The sequence below is a fragment of the Leptinotarsa decemlineata genome, unplaced genomic scaffold (genome assembly GCF_025532065.1).
Source record: "Leptinotarsa decemlineata unplaced genomic scaffold, Ldec_3_MD MMD2_tig00000591_RagTag_RagTag, whole genome shotgun sequence".
Classification (NCBI taxonomy): Eukaryota; Metazoa; Arthropoda; class Insecta; order Coleoptera; family Chrysomelidae; genus Leptinotarsa; species Leptinotarsa decemlineata.
Genome location: NW_027412552.1, coordinates 1987946 through 2004741, shown reverse-complemented (window position 1 = coordinate 2004741; position 16796 = coordinate 1987946). Strand labels below are relative to the sequence as shown.

At 37.3% G+C, this 16796-nt stretch overlaps 1 protein-coding gene across 3 annotated transcripts in view; it reads left to right on the top strand.

Annotated features, from left to right (window-relative positions):
* The window catches only part of LOC111512499 (uncharacterized), a 40687-nt gene that overhangs the window by 10336 nt on the left and 13555 nt on the right, over positions 1-16796 (top strand). The window contains exon 1 of one of the 3 annotated variants that reach the window (XM_023168634.2): positions 12597-12874. The exons of the other annotated variants lie outside the window; for them this stretch is intronic. Coding sequence (XP_023024402.2) covers positions 12817-12874 — 58 coding nt within the window. The 5' untranslated portion in view covers positions 12597-12816. Of the gene's footprint in view, positions 1-12596; positions 12875-16796 lie in introns of those variants that run through there. 3 annotated transcript variants of the gene reach the window in all.

Genomic DNA, 16796 nt, shown 5'->3' with positions numbered 1-16796 from the left:
ACCTTTCGAATGTAGATGTACATCAATTATTTGGAAAACAAAAATTTTCCAATGTCTTGAATTCTGTTGAAACTGTTGAAACTCACAAAATCGAGTCTTGGTTGAAGAACCTAAAAAAACCTATAACTAGCTGAACAAAATATCATTTCATTCAATTATAACCGAAATCAATCGCGCGAAATTATGAGAAAGTAATATATATGATTTTCGGAGAATGTTTTGATAACATTGGAATCAGTTTATCTTATCAATGATGACAATCACGTCTATTCCCGTTCCAATTTGATGGAGAAAAACAACTAATTTATCGAAAAAGTGCCATATGCCTTTTCTAAATACTTTTATGGAATGTTCACTCTAGTTACGGGATGGATCGACTATATTCTCTGAATGTGTTTGTTTTGCTACTGCTTGAGAGCCATCTGTTCATTGCTATGAAGTCTCCGCAAAAATCTGCAATCTCTTGGGTCCATTCTATTTTTTTTTCATATTTACAAGTAACACATTCCAACAATCTGATAGCTTGTTTAAGCAGGGTCAGGTCATGTTTGAATGTTCGTCTTATTCATCTGGAAATAATTTGGATCAGATCTAGAATCACTAGAATTCCACCAACTTCACCATTTTCACCAACCAAGTTGGCGTCTTGAGGAGATGAAGAAAATCAATTGTTAGTTTTCACGTCGATATCCTTTTATCTGCCTTAGGTAATGTCTCATCCAGCAAATAATTGAATAACAGCGATTTTCTGTTCTGTTTTTTCCTAGATGAAATTTAATTCCTTCAAAGTTTTTGTTGCGTCGTTAGAAATAAGCTTTTAATGGAAAATATGTTGGAAATTCCATAGCTTGGGGGCCTGTAACTTGGCCGTCACTTCAATAAAATAATACAATTTTCCAGGCTCATATACTCCCAAAATTGTAAGAATTCCAATCTTTTCTGCCCCAAGTGCCAGTAAATAATTGGCAATGTCTTTTCTCATTATTTCTCAGTACCTTGTTGTAATGCCAATTTAAACGACAAGGAAAAAAATTTTTTATCCGGTCAAATTAGACTAAAAAATAAGAGTGAAGGTACATAAATTTACAACAAGCTGCAAATGCGTGTAATTGTTCAAAACATAGATACAAATAAGATTTTGAAATTCCGAATGATTGCGATGCCTGAAAAAAAAATTATTCGAGGTCAAAGGCCAAAAATCTCGAAAAAAATTGGTTTTTCGCGATTTTCAGGAAAACGGTAAGTTTTATCATAAAATAACCTCAGATAAGAATTGTAGATCATGAAATTCTCTACGAAAAAATGTATCAATACTCTCTGAAGTTGTAATTTGAGTAAAAATATTTTTCTATTGGTATACATAAGTATAAATATAAGAATATCAGGTAGAATGAAATCCAGTCCAGAAATACAACTATTGTTGTTGGTGAAGATGCAGACTTACTCGTACTTCTTACTGCTCGAACTCCACCTGAAAAACTATCTATATATTCGTCAAAAAGTTTATCTACTTTTGCAAAGAATCAAAATCATGTACTATTTTTACACGCAATGTCTGGCTGTGATACGACGTCTGCATTTTACAGGAGGGGTAAAAGCAACAGTCTTTAAAATGTTTGAAAAACAAGATTTAGTTCAATGTGCTGAAGTTTTCAAAAAAAGTAATTCGACTCAACAAGAAATTATCACCAACAGGATTGTTTCTTCTTTCTATGTACAAAGCTCCGAAAAAAACCACCTGCTTAGATAAGTATCGATATGCATGTTTCGTAAAAAACACTAAAAATAAGAAACAGGTGCAATTAGTCTAAAGCAAATGGAACTTCAAACATTCAAGCCAGCCTCTATATATCTACACAGTAGGTTTAATGGACTGACGCCCATCAGAAAACAACTACTCCCCTGGCTAATACCACGAAGGGCGTTGGATTATATCCAACGCCTGTCGGCGTTGTTATGTTTTTTGTAAATCAGGCAAACAGTTTCAAGTATGAAAATACAAGTAACAGTAAACATTCTTTGTGTACTTTGACTGGTTTTTGAACTTCAGACATATCCAAACATTTTCCGCACAAGGACTGTTGATGAATGATACAATGTAAGACTGATGGTTTTGAACCACCATCATTTTCTACAGCCTTTGACACAAGTGCAACCACTCCTTTATTTTTACCATACATATTTTTGCCTCCATCGGTTGTTATAGATTTTAAATTTCTCCATCGAAGGTTCTTTTTATTAATGTCATTTTCAACTCCCTTAAAAATATCTGCCCCAGTTGTCGTGCCGTGAATACTATCAATATCAAGAAGTTTTTCACACACTTCATAGCTTTTATCTACTTCGCAAATAAAAATCAACACCTGAGCAGTATCTGACACATCCGTTGACTCATCCAGTGCTAGAGAAAACCACTCATGATGTCCATTTGTGTCAGACAGTTGAGATGATATATTTTCTGCGTTGTCTTGCACCCTCCGAGCCACGGTGTTTGCTGACAAACTGACACTTTTAAATGAATTTACCTTTTCGAGGCATATTTCTTCGGCTACTGCAATCAAGCATTCTTTTATCATTTCTCCATCGGTGAATGGTTTGCCACGTTTTCCGATTTCAAGAGCCACACGAAAGCTGGCGCGAGTTGCAGACTCTTGTTCAGTATTCGCTTTGGTAAACAAACATTGCTGCGATTTGAGTCCGCGTTTCAAAGCTTCAACTTTTTTTTTCCGCAAACTTCCTGTATACTTGGAGTAACTTTGAAGATGTTTCGATTCATAGTGTCGTTTAATGTTATATTCTTTGAGAACAGCTATGGTTTCATTACAAATTAAACATAGCGCATTATTACGGAACTCAATCACAAAATACTGAAAGTTCCATTTGTTTTGGAACGTTCTGCATTCACTGTCGATTTTTCGCTTCGTTTCCATACTAACAAATCACACATAAAAACAATGAGTCAAATCAAAATATTTTTATTGATGGGTGTTACTTTATTTCACAATAGACATTTTCGCTTCCTTCGCCTTTCCTACGCAGACTAACTCGCAGTTGCTCCGCTAGCCTTTTTATATGCAATTATTACTGCCATCTCGAGGTGATCGGAATACACTAGCTAGAACCAGAACTTTCTTGAACCAACGCGGTAATTCCAAATATTTAATTACGCCCAATGCCACCTAGCGGGTAGCTGAAAAAGATAGTACATAGTAGCACTACTCGCCACTAGATGTCGTTAAGTGTCACAATACACAATAATAATTGAAATGCAAAAAAAGCGTAAGTTTGCTTTGGTCACGCACTTTGCGACTATCCTAGTCTAGAAATATAGTTAAGGGCAGAAATTGGCCCTTGGAACAAACTGAAAAAAATCATTATGGCCCGAAGGCTTCAAAGTTTGGAGACCCCTGGAATGATCAAATAAAATTTCACCAAAAATTTGTTTGTTTTTCTATGCTAGCTGACGAACTATTCAGCTAAACTGTTTAGTAACTGAGTATCACTCAAGGTTCCATATCTATCAGTAGAAACAGATAATGAAAACGTAGTCAATTTCAGGAAGATTCCTGTGGTGACCAGCTTTCGGAACATCCTGTAGAGTTTTAATTGCATCATTCGAATCGAGGACAGGAACTTCCTTAGAACTATCTCGGCGTTCTGAAATTGCGTAAGAGAAATCGAAGCGATGAAAGAGAATGTCAGGAAAGTATTTTGTTGACGCGTCCGCCTATGCTGATAATGAAGAGGCGCGTCTCGACGCGTAGCGACGCCGTAACAGAACGACGTCGAAACGGCGTCTCCGTGTCTCTTTAAATATGGCATTTAACCTCGATTTGAAACTGGAAGAACTTGGGAATGGCTTTGTTAACTTATACACTCTTCCTTTATCTGTTGTTCAGGTTTCGTTCTGAGAAATTTGATTTTCAGCCAGGAGTTTTACCATTTTATCATTTGTTTTCTTTGCCGAAACGATAACACAAAAACAGTCGAGAATATTTTTAACATAACGAAAATATTTGTATTCGAGGGGAAAAATTTACAAAATTAGGACGCTTGTATGGAATTTTATACACGAGTTCGTGAACATCGAATTAGTATTCAAGTGACAGTTGATTGTGAAATGTATACTAAACAGTTTAGGAATTCACAACACTTGTTTTGCTTCCTCAGACGTGTTCATACTAATTTAATTTTACCTAATTAGTGTTTTTATAATATATCGATTTGAATCATATGATCTTCTATTTAATCATTGACTAATAATTTCACCAGCTTTTTTTCAAAAACTACACCTGACGATTTGATCCCCACAAACTTTATTTGAAAAATATATCACAACATGTTTCGCTAATAGCTTTTTCAAGTGATTTATACTTCGTTGTTCTTAACATTGATATTAATATACTACAGGTAACCATAATTGACACTACCTCCAAATAATTACCTGAACTTAACGTACCTGTTCAATTATGATCACCTGGTCTACACATCTACACCAATAATAATTCTTTCTCGGTTTTTAAGAAAACAAGTTCAATAATGGTGATCTATTCAAATCTAGTTGGTCATTCATTAGGTCTTAGTAGGTCATTCATTCATTTTCAAGTTTATTAATTTGCATTGCTTCCTGATTCAGTTTCAAACCTTTATTTTCTATGTGCAAAATTTCGAACTCTCCGTTGAAGATATGACGTTCTTCTACAAGATGATTTGAATATGTTGAATTTGTTTTCTCACTCACATAGCACCTATGATGTTCCTGGATTCGATTTCTAAATATTCTGCCAGTTTGACCAATACACATAAAATTTCACCAGCATTCAACCATCATGGAAGAAACTACCAACGTAAAGACTAAGACTTTTATAAACTAATTAAAAAAATTGAACAGTATAACAAGGGACAAAGGAAATGTTGCTACTGACAGAGGAAATATTACCATGGTGAACACTTAGGATTTTATTGAGAAAATTATCGCCTTACTGGATCTAGGGACATATAAAAGGGTAAGTCGGTATCCGACCTCCGGGATATTGTGAAAAACAAATCTTATTATTCGTTCATTGAGTCTTGGAGAGAGCACAAAAGAAGTCCTGCAAAAATCCGAAGCCTTTCCGCAACGTCTATTTGGTTCACTAAAATTCATAAAGTAGCCCTCGTGGACCTGATGCACCTTACCTACTATCGAACTTGGTAATTCGATGCAATGGAGGGACAAGATTAACCGTCTCATGATGGACACGATGAAAACCACAAGATTAGCCAATACCAAAAACCATGTAAAGAAATACGGGAGTCTGGGTGAGAGCCAGAAAAATCATGTACCACAGTACAACAAACAGTGGTCAACTTCTCCGATCGGAAACTGTCAGAAGACGAGTGCGGCATACTCGCCAAAGTTGGAAACTTCGCTGTAGCTCCAGCCAAGGTACCCCACGAGGAAATCATTGCCGATGTCGAACCAGGTATTCGTACTTTGCTAAGGACATCCGCATAGAAACGTCGAGGAATCTAATATGCGCAAACCACCCAAGGCCAATACAACATGGCGGGAAGGAGAGTTGCTGAAAAAGCTCAATACAGTTAAAAATATCTTGCTATTGCCTACTGACAAAGGAAATGCCATCGTTGTGATGAATACCAAGGATTTTATTGAGAAAATTATCGCCTTAGTGGATCCAGAGACGTATAAAAGATTCAGTCGGGATCCGACCTCCAATATCTTGAAGAAAGCAAATCTAATACAAGCAGATATTTGGTTTCTAAAGAGCTGTAAAAGATATTCAATTTTTCCAAATGTTGTTTTGGATGTGAAGCTATTAGGTATTACTTTAGACCAGTCACTTAAATGGTCCCATCATATTGATATTCTTTCGAAGAAGCTGGCTTGTCAACTCTTTTTCATGAGAAGACTGAAAAGATCTGTCAGCACAGATATACTCATGATGAATGAATTTTACTTTGGGGTAACTCTATCCATACTTCCAGGATTTTTGTGATGCAGAAACGTGCGGTCAGAATCATTGTAGGATTGGGTCCTAAAGATTCATGCAAATCTCATTTTATAAGATCAGGAATTATGACAGTTCCCTCTATATTTATATTTCAATGTTTATTAGAGATCCATAAAAATTGCCACACTTTTTCCACAAATAGTTCAAACCATAATTATAACACTAGGCATGGCGATTCTCTATTGAATAGGAGGTTTAGGCTAGGAATATCAAAAAAAAAATTCGCTCGATTTGGATATATATAATAAACTACCAGCGGAAATTAAGAAACTAGGACCAGCAAACTTTAAAGCGACAATAAAAAATTTATTAATTCAAAACTGTTTTTATTCGATTGACGAATATATGAGTACGCCAACTACTGAACTTTTGAAATGACTTGTATATTTTTTAAGTATTAGTTTTAGTTGTTTTACGACAGTGTATGTTTCTATATACATGTATATATGTGTGTATATGTGTATGTATATATGTATATATGTGTATATATGTGTGTGTGTGGGTATATTTATATGAATTTTTCAAGAAAACGAGTGTGAATATGTTCCTATTTGACTTGCTACAAATATTTCATGTATATAACGTAGCCAATAAATATCTATCTATCTATCTACCGTAAATATTCCTATTAAGTCTTCAGTTGCTGATAAAGTCCAAAAATTCGCCAAAGAAAAATGGCTTGATTTAGAAATCGATCATCTGTACACTAACCGTAGACTCTTAGAATTAGTTAGTTATAGTCTATATAAAAAATTAACATATAAATTAGACGAAAATGATTACGTACAATGGAATGACTTTCAGAGAGGAATGTTTCGGATGATTGAATCAAAATATATCAGAAAAATGTGTACGCTCAATAAGAAACTCAAAACCCTCATATCTAAGCACAAACTTAAAGAAACCACTCCGAAAGTCATGAATATTGTTGAAAATTATTCATCACAAACTTTTGATAAGGAAGAGATCAACCTTTTGAACAACGGTTTGAAATTTGGCATCCCACCTTCTGAAAAAGTTCTTGAGGATATCGTTGCTATAAAGAAGAGGACGTATGCGAAATTGTCCAGGAATCCGTTACCAAAGATAATTGCCGAAGTAAAAGACGTCCTCAAGAAATGCGACAAAATACTTACCCCTCAACTGAAACGGAAGTTACAAGTTTCCAACCCAACGGTGTCGAAACTATATTGCCTCCCAAAAATCCACAAACCGGGAAAATCAATGCGCCCCATCGTGTCAGCTATTGGACCTCCTACCTACCAAATAGCAAAGTGGCTCACTAAGGAATTTGAAAACTTGTCTATTGCGGAACCAATTTTTAGTATAAAAAAACTTTTTAGAGTTCATAAAACATACAAAAAACGTGGTTCTGCAAGAAGGTGAGATTTTGGTTTATTTTGATGTTAGTTCCTTATTTCCTAGCGTCCCAATTCCACAGACCTTGCAATACCTCAGGAAATTACTAGAGAAAAATAATTTCAATAATAACGAAATCGATGAATTCGTTTCTCTTACTAATTTGTGTATGAAACAAAATCGGTTCCAGGTAGAAGGTTGCTTTTATGAACAACAGCAAGGAACGGCCATGGGAAACCCCTTGTCCCTCTACCTGGCAGACCTGTTCATGAGCATATTCGAAATGGAAACCAAAGAAAAGTCGAAGTATTTTCCTAGGATTTGGCTAAGGTATGAGGATGATATTTTCGTGATATTCGATACCAAAAAATCGAATATTGACGATTTTGTTTCCATTTTGAATAATAGATGTCCATCAATAAAATTCACGTATGAGTTAGAAAATAAGGGACAACTACCATTTCTTGACGTTTTGGTAATGAGGAGCCAATATGGAGGGTTAGAATACGATATATTTAGAAAAAAAAACAAGCACGTACAGGTATATTCCTGACAGTTGTGGACAGCACAAGGGGTATTGTAGATGACATAATAAGGAAGAAGAAGTATAGGTTAAGAATGAACGAAATCTCGACTTTCAGAAAGGATAAAAACCAAGATAAATACATCTCAGTTCCATACCACCAATATACGAGGAACTTTGGGAAGATTTTCAAGGAACTAGGTATGAAGGTGGTTTTTAAAATAAGTCATACACTACAGAGCCTTTTGGGAAGTCCAAAAGACAAAGTCGAGAATTCGGAAAAGTCTGGAATTTACGAAATTGAATGTAAGGACTGCGGTGCAAAATATTATGGACAGACAAAAAGATATATTAAAGTAAGATATAGGGATCACATAGCACACTTAAAATATGGAAGACCTGAAAAATCAGCAGTCGCCCATCATATTTTGCAACAAAACCATTCCATAGACTTCAATTCATTAAAATTAGTTAGACAAGTTAACAACAACAGGCAACTAGATGCCTTTGAGAGTGTGGAAATAAGTAAACACAATAATATTATGAGTAATGATGACGGACCTATACCAAAGAGCATACTATATAGCTTGTTAAAATAAAATAAAATAAAATAAAATAATGTTGTTGGGTTTACTGATTACTACATAAGGACACATTGCAAAAATAAATTTGGATAGGCAATATTGTGAAATTAATTTTTATATAGCTGAAAATTGTTTTATGTACAGCTATAACAGTTAAACATATATTGTAAAATAATAGATAAGGCAAAATTGTAAAATTAATTTAGGGTGGTATACCTGTATGGTTGGTACGCCTGGATGGTTTACCTGTATGGGTTACCTTTATAGCATACATAGGGTTAGCTCGCATTAGTTTCCAGTTTTATCTTCCTCTTGAAGATGGATCACTTGGTGATCGAAACACGTGTCGAGGTGTTAAAAATAACGATTTGGTGTTGGGAAAAAACTCGAGTAATATTCATTACTACACCAAAGGTTCCAAACAGTGCATCATAAGTACAAATCTTATCTGTTCATCCAGACTTGGAGAGGACACAAAACAGGTCATACAAAAATGCAAAGTTTTTGCCTCACGTCTATATGGCTTACCAAAAATCCATATAAAGAGAATGTGCCATTCAGACCTATCGTGAAAGCGATAGGTTCACCAACTTATGAGCTGACTAAATATTTGAAGAGCCTACTTCAGTCGCACATAGGAAAAACAGTCATTTATTGAAGACCCGAGCCACTTTATCGAAAAGAGTAGAGATATCAAGTTAGGCCCTGGAGAAATACCAACCAACACACACAGATAAGTATTGACAAGACACCGTTGATGCCCTACGCTCCGGGGGATGTTGAAACAGTTGTGGGGAACAAGGAGTGCCGCATTTATCAGAGCAAGATTATATTTATGGTGGAGTTTTCAGCTCCTGTTGAGACGAACTTCGTCCGGAAAGACCACTTTGTCAAAATTGTTGTTTTGATTATTGAAGTCCTATTCAATACTAGTCCATTTCTGAAACACTAACCTAAAAGCAATATTTGCCTGAGACGACAGCCCATCACAGTGATATGAATTTAGGGTTAGGTATGCACACATTGATGAACTGAGTAAGAAGCTGTGTAAGAGTATATTTGGTTTTCGACAGCTAAATAGAGTATTGTCTCTTGACGCCCTGAGAAGTTCATATTTTGCTTTGTTCCACTCACATATGAATTATGGCATAGTTTTGTGGGGTAATTCCTCTCACTCCATTAAAATCTTCAGACTTTGGAAAAAAGCAATCAGAATATTGATGAATGCCGATACAAACTCACAAAGTCTATTAAAAATTCATTGAATATCAATCTCTACAATCATCTTCCTAATTCGTTCAAAGTGCTCAAACAAAGCTCCTTCAAAAACAAAGTCAGAACTATTCTCCTGGAAAACGGTTTTATAGTACTCAGGAATATTTAAGTACTTCAATTATGCCGATTCAGATTTGATTTTATTTCATCTGATATATGAAGCTCATGTTTATACATAATATCTGTCTTTTGACACTTTCAAAAATTTTAGACTGATTATCTTTCATTTTATTCACAATTTATGATTCAATATTTTTAACTTGTGACTAGTTTTTTTCCTGTGTATATTTTTAACTGACTTGCAACAAACATTCAAGTGTAAAGTTGTCAAACAAATAATCATGCAACGATCATGTAATGATGGTTATTAAGACACGAGCATTAACCGGGATACGAAACGAGCCGAAGGCGAGTTTTGTATGGTATATGCGAGTGTATTAATAACCATTACATGAGAGTTGCATACGCTATTTTTTCTAAACCTGATAAATAATGAAAAACTATAAATATTATATTTGTATTGAACACATTTACAGTAATTAACTCATATTTTTTAAAAAAAACACAAACTTAATGGTATTATCATGGATATATGAAAACTATAAAGATTCTAATTATATTTATATTGAATATAACAACTGTAATGAATCTGATCTTTTGAAAATATTGGAGTCGATGGTATTCCTTCTATATCGCTGTTTTCAGACATTTTGATAATATAGGTAGGTAATATGAAAACTGATTTTGACAAATAAAGCAATTAGTTACTTAGGTTAGAATCTAGGACAAACAAAGGAACAGGATTCTTGATTGAAAAATTATGGGTTTCTATTGGTTGATAAAATGTATCGTTATGAAAAATCTGTATCATAATGGATATCATTATGAAACGGATTATGGTCATATAAGTGTATTGTTAGAGTACGGGTGTAGAAAAATATATCTATCTATCTATTTTTCGTTCGTTATTATTTTGAGCTTATTCAAAAAAAATAATTTTCAACTTATTAGTTCGATGTTCTTCAAAAGCATGTTTTCATTTTTCACATAATTTTGATGAGATCATGCATTGCCCTAATTTCAGTACGGAACTGAAACCTCTTCGAAACAAGCCAAAATATGTGGATATTTATCAGTCTCCTATCAAGGTTAATTCACAAGTGATTGATCCACCTTCTTCTTTTTCAGTGCGGTCAGTGGACTCAGGTCATTCTTGGCCCCAAAAAATGAGTTGCATTCCTCGTAGAATTGGTACCATTTCAGTGGAAGCGCTTCTTGAAGCAAGAGCCGAATCTATCCCTCTACGAAACCCTTTTTCACTTGGAAGGATCGATCGCAGCTTGAGAAATGGTTCTTATGGAGATTCTGTGAAACGTGTTCTTCCTTACGAATCAGTAGAGAGTTGTCCTGAAAATCTAGAGAAGAAAATTGGATTGGATAATTTAGGAAACACTTGTTACATGAATAGCATTTTACAAGTGTTGTTCATGACGAAGAATTTCAAGAACGAAGTTTTAATGATGAACGAGAACGGGAATGTTTCCTGCTTATTCGTCAAACTCAAACAACTGTTCATGCAGCTGCAGTTTCGTAAGAAGGTATCATCTTTCCCTCCAACCGATTTCCTGGAGTCTTTGAAGTCCACTAGATACTCGTTAGGACAACAAGAGGATTGTTCCGAATTCTTGGGGTTCTTGTTGAATACTCTTCGTGAGCAAAACAATAGCAAAATCAATACTCCCAGCCGCTCTGGACTGAATGATTCCGTACAACCCATCTCGTCTTGTGTTTGTAAATCTTTTGCTGGAAAAATCCTCACTTGTTTACTTTGTGGTAAATGTTCAAGAAGTACTGAAAACTTATGTGAATTTCTGGAACTTCATCTAGCTTTTCCTAATACGACTAATTACCAGTCCGTGCAAAGCTTATTGTTAAATCATCTGAAAATGGAATTTTTAACAGGTGATGATCGACTGTATTGTCAAACATGCGCCAAACTAACTGACTGTTATAAGGAAACAAGTATATCTGAGGCACCAGTCAATCTAATAATAACACTGATGATATTCAAACAAGACTCAACCTCTAACGGAAGCAAGAAACTCTTTGGAAGGTTCGAAATAGATGAACATTTCAACCTAGCAGACCACTGTTATAATATTCATGCAGTCATTGTTCACTGTGGTTCTGGCGTTGAATTGGTCATTATTACGCCTTGGTCAAAGAAGAAACGGACTGGTTTAAGTTTGACGATAGTCGTGTCACGAAGTGTTCTGGCGATGCATTGAATTTATTGGAGCCTCTGGAGACACCCTACATTTTGTTTTATGAGAGAGAGGACATTGTTAGATCAAGATCTTCAGATGATGTGGTGCTGCAGGTTTTTCCGGGTTTTCCTGCAGCTAAAAAAGCAAATGCGCCACTGGAATCAATGAAGTCGCCCCGGAGCGCCAATTAATTTTTATTGTTGTATTCATTTTATTTTTATCGTTGTTTTAACACATTGTAATAATTTTATAAATATATAGCATGTTTTCTAGTTTTTTTAAACTATATTTATTTTTAACTTTTCAGTTCGATGTTCTTTAAAAGCGTGTTTTTTAGTTTTTCAAACTATATTTTGTTTTTGAAAAGACCTCGTGTGATTGTTCGAATGGCTGTCAAGAAGAAATGAAAGAAAGAACCAATTAACTTCGGAATAAAATTCATAGTAAGAAAATTTTATATTCAATATCATGCAGCCGAATCAGCCGATTAGATTTGTTTACTTTAGCAGTTTTAATTTATATTGAGGTCGCCTGAAAAAAACAAGGCTACCATGGAGCACGTCGCTGTCACCGATGTCATCGACCATCGCAATTGGGGTTAGTGTAATAAACTTCCCCCACTCACCCCTTGCGTCGGGGCGAGAAAAGGCGCCAGATATCCTTGGCGCCCCCTGAGGCGTCCTCGGCGTCCCACATATCTCATTCGCTCAAATTTTTCGCTGCGCATTTGTTTACCAACTTTTATTCCGATTGAATCCTTCCAGTGGTCAAGTTGCCGACGACGTTATCGCGAAATGTGCTGGTTGCGGATCCTTGCGAGTGCCGTCATTTTTTTTGTCGGGGTGCAGAAAGGTGCGTCTTTGGGGGTTGTTTTGTTTGGGGTGTAAAAAAGTCCCGTCTATGACTCATTGCATTAGGTGCATTAATTAATTTTTTTCCCTCAGAATATGGTGAAAACATGCAAAAAAGAAATGCAACAGAAGAAAATATTTGAAGAAGTAGCAGTAAAACAGTTCATCCAAGAGTATTTACTATATACACTGTTTGTTGAATCGAATATTCTCTGTGTTAAATAAACTTTTCGGGTTTCTTGGCCGTGGTCCGCAGGTTTTTATGCCTGGCGTTTCGTCTACTACTGCGGTAGACATTATCAAAGGCGATGTGGTAATGATCGCAGTGTCCTAGTTGGTGCTTGAGCTGTAGTTTATGTTGTTCCGAACGCAATAACTGTAATGCTGGTAATAGACTCTGGTTTTATATTATTACTAGTGGGCGTGACTTAGTTTCCATCAATTGGATTACCTGACCTTGTTTGTGTACCTTAAAGGACAGGTAGTCAGAGTTTAATAATGTTCATTGCCTCTTCTTGTTTGATGTAATTATCCCTGTTTTTGTTTCATTTCTATCGCTCTACATATTTTTTTTTGTACCTTGGGAGCTGTCTGACTTGTCCATTTAGTCCAAGTCTCCAGAAAACTCTGCAGCCTCTTGGGCTTGTTGCGTTTATCCTCCCATCTTCTTCTGGCACCCATTCCATCAGTCTCGTTCCCTGTACTAGTTTGTACAGGTTCCGTGTTGGATGTTCGTCATATTCTTCTGGGCGTAATTTTGTACGTCCATATATTGCCTGCCTCCTGTGATTCAGTGCCTCACATTTGCATAAGATGTGTAGAGCTATTCCTTCGTTGCATAATCTGCAACTGAGGTCCCCGTTGTACAGCCCCATTTTATTCAGGTATCCTCTAAGCGAACAATTACCGGTTAGTAACCCTGTAATTATTCTGAGCCGATCCTTACTATATTGAAGTAGCTCTTCCGTTCTTTTCTCGGACGGTTCCCCAATGAAGGTTCTACTGTGTTTGTTGCCAGGTACTTTTGTCCAGTACTCTGTGTGCTTCTTATTGGTCCATGTCCTAATCTGGTTTCGTACCAATGATTTTGGTACCCCCAGAGCTGGTTCAGGACCTATATATGAAGTTGATGAAGTTGATGGCACCCAGTACAAAGTTAATTTGTTCCTGTTTGCAAGTTCATTCAGTTCTTCATGGCATTCCCAGACCAGTTTTAATGTCACCTTCGGGTTTGTCAGAGCCCCTGCGCTCTTACTGTCTGTAAAAATATTGATCCGCTCATTTATTTGTGGTCTCAATTTAATAATGCAAGATAGCATACACTTCCGCCTGAAAGACGGATGTATATAGTCCTAGCGGATAGCTGTAGTTTAGATTTCTATCCGCTCTGTATATTCCAGCTCTCGTTCCATGTTTGGTCTTCGATCCATCTATTTACCAGGTGTTTTTTCCAAACATGTTTTCGGGATGACTAATGGTCTTCCACTCTTCACGGCTTATGATTTTGGCCGTGAAGTTTGTGTTAAAGGTGTACTTCGGTGCCATGTGGTCCCTGCACATATTCAATCTGTGCTCCTCCACTTGTTCCGACATTTCTGTTCGGTCCGATCTTTTGTAGTTCGGTGAGTTTTCCAGTCTGAATTGGCCCATCCTGGCCTCCCCCATTATCACAAAGTGTAAAGGAGGTAGATTCAGGAGTGTCTTCAATGCAGCTGTTGGGGTAGTTCTCATTGCTCCCGTCATTCCCAAACGTTCAAGTCTTTGCCCCTTGCCTAGTTTGTTGATGGCGGTCGCCTGCTTCACCTTTGGCCACCAGACCAGAGACGCGTATGTTATCATGGGTTTAACCACCATCGTGTATAGCCAATATACCATGTCTGGTTTTAGCCCCCATGTTTTTCCATAGGTGCGTCTGGCGAGCATCAGTGCTAACTCCCCTTTTCTCTTTATCCTGTCCAAGTGTTGGTTCCAAGTCAGTTTAGAATCTAGGATTACTCCCAGATATTCAACCTCCCCCGACACTTGTATTTCTTCATCTCGAAGTTTTAGAGGTCCGAAACCCTCCGTTTTAGTCCTCTTGGTGAATGCTACTATGGTCGATTTGGATGGGCTTATGTTAAGCCCTTCTTCTTCGGTCCATCTTGTTCAGGCCCTGCTGCATGCATCCCTTCACTACATTATTGTATTTACCCTGGACTAAGATGACTAAGTCGTCTGCATAGCCCAGTGCTTTATACCCATTATGGTTCAAGAAACATAGTAGCTCGTCCATGACAAGGTTCCATAACAGAAGGGATAGAACCCCCCCTGAGGACAGCCCCTTGCTACCCTTGCCACGACTGTTTCCCCCATAATGCTTGTATATACCAATCTTCCCCTAAGCATGCAGTCTATCCACCTACAGCTCTATATATACTCTTGAATACTTATTCTTGAATACTGTTGTTCTATATATACTATTGAATACTTATTTTGAGTTTCATCGAGTATTACTATATTTTCGAATTAGATAATATGAGTTTTTGTTGTTGAGTGCATATTCGGCTATAGTCGATTTGTTGGTTTGTCCAAGGCGACAATTTCCCTTGTGTTCAGAGAGACGGGGACCCACAGTGGATCTTCCGGGAGGAGAAGGAAATATTAGGAGCAGATAGTTGTTGGTTTACAGATGGATCAAAAACACCTTCCGGTTCTGGTGCAGGTGTTTTCAGTCGCAGACACGGGACAGAGATATCAACCTTCCTAAGAACCTATGCGACTGTATTTCAAGCGGAAATTTACGCTAATAAATTGTATGCGGAGAGATTGAAAGAATCCAACCTCATACACAAGTCAACAAAGATATTCTCGGAAAGTCAAACGGTGTTGGAAGCTCTTGGCTTCTACCGAGCAACGTCTAATTTGGTAGCAAATGGCCAAAAACGACTCTCCTCGATAGGAAGACTTAACAGATTGTCTCTGGTCTGGAAGGCCTGGAAGGCAATGAGGCTGAAAGGCAATGAGGCTGCTGACTCCCTTGCAAAGGAGGGTGCTGCAACAGCTTCATCGGACCAGAAACTGTCATTGGCATTGCTTTAGGCTTCACCAAACAAAGATTGAACACCTTGATGGCCTTTTTACAGGTCACTGTCATTTGAATCATCATATACAGAGACTCGGACTGTCAGAAGACAGTGTGTGTCGCCTCTGTTTGGAAAATGATGAAACAGCAGAGCACATAATTTGTGCCTGCCTCGCTGGGGACCGAATCAGGTTTTCAAGAGTTCGGTAGAGCCGTACTCTTACCATCTAACCTGACAGACTCACCATACACTCACCATACAAACTAATCGGCTTCGTTAAGAAGCTGGGTTTACTAGGTCGAGTGTGAATGGGTGTGAGCCACAATAAACCCTTGCGGGTTGTGGTGGAGGGTGGAATAGACCCACTCACTTTGAACCTAACATAACCCACACTTCTTTTCGTCGTTCCAATGTAGACCGACCCGTTGCTATAAGGAATCCGGTATACCCCGGGTGTTGCGAAAGGTTCTCTGGGGTTTTCTGACCTGGGGTCAGCTTAGGAAATCAGGTGACCTAAGGTCTTCAGCTAAAGATCCCAGGTGATCTAAGGTCAGTTGACCTAAGATCTCCAGCTAAGGACCCCAGCTGACCTGAGGACAGCTAACCTCAGGTCAGCTAGTGACCCCAGAGAACCTTCAGCAACACCCGAGGTATACCGGGTTCTTTGTAGCTGCGAGTCGGTGTATATTGAAACCACGAAATTAAGTGTATAAACCGACGAATCAGCTCTAGCCAAACATAATTTCAACGAAGTTACAAGGAAGCTACAAGGAATTTGGTATACCTCGAGAGTTACTAAAGGTTCCTTGGGGTTCTCTGACATAAGGTCTGCTTGGAAAATCAGCTGACTTAAGGCCCTCA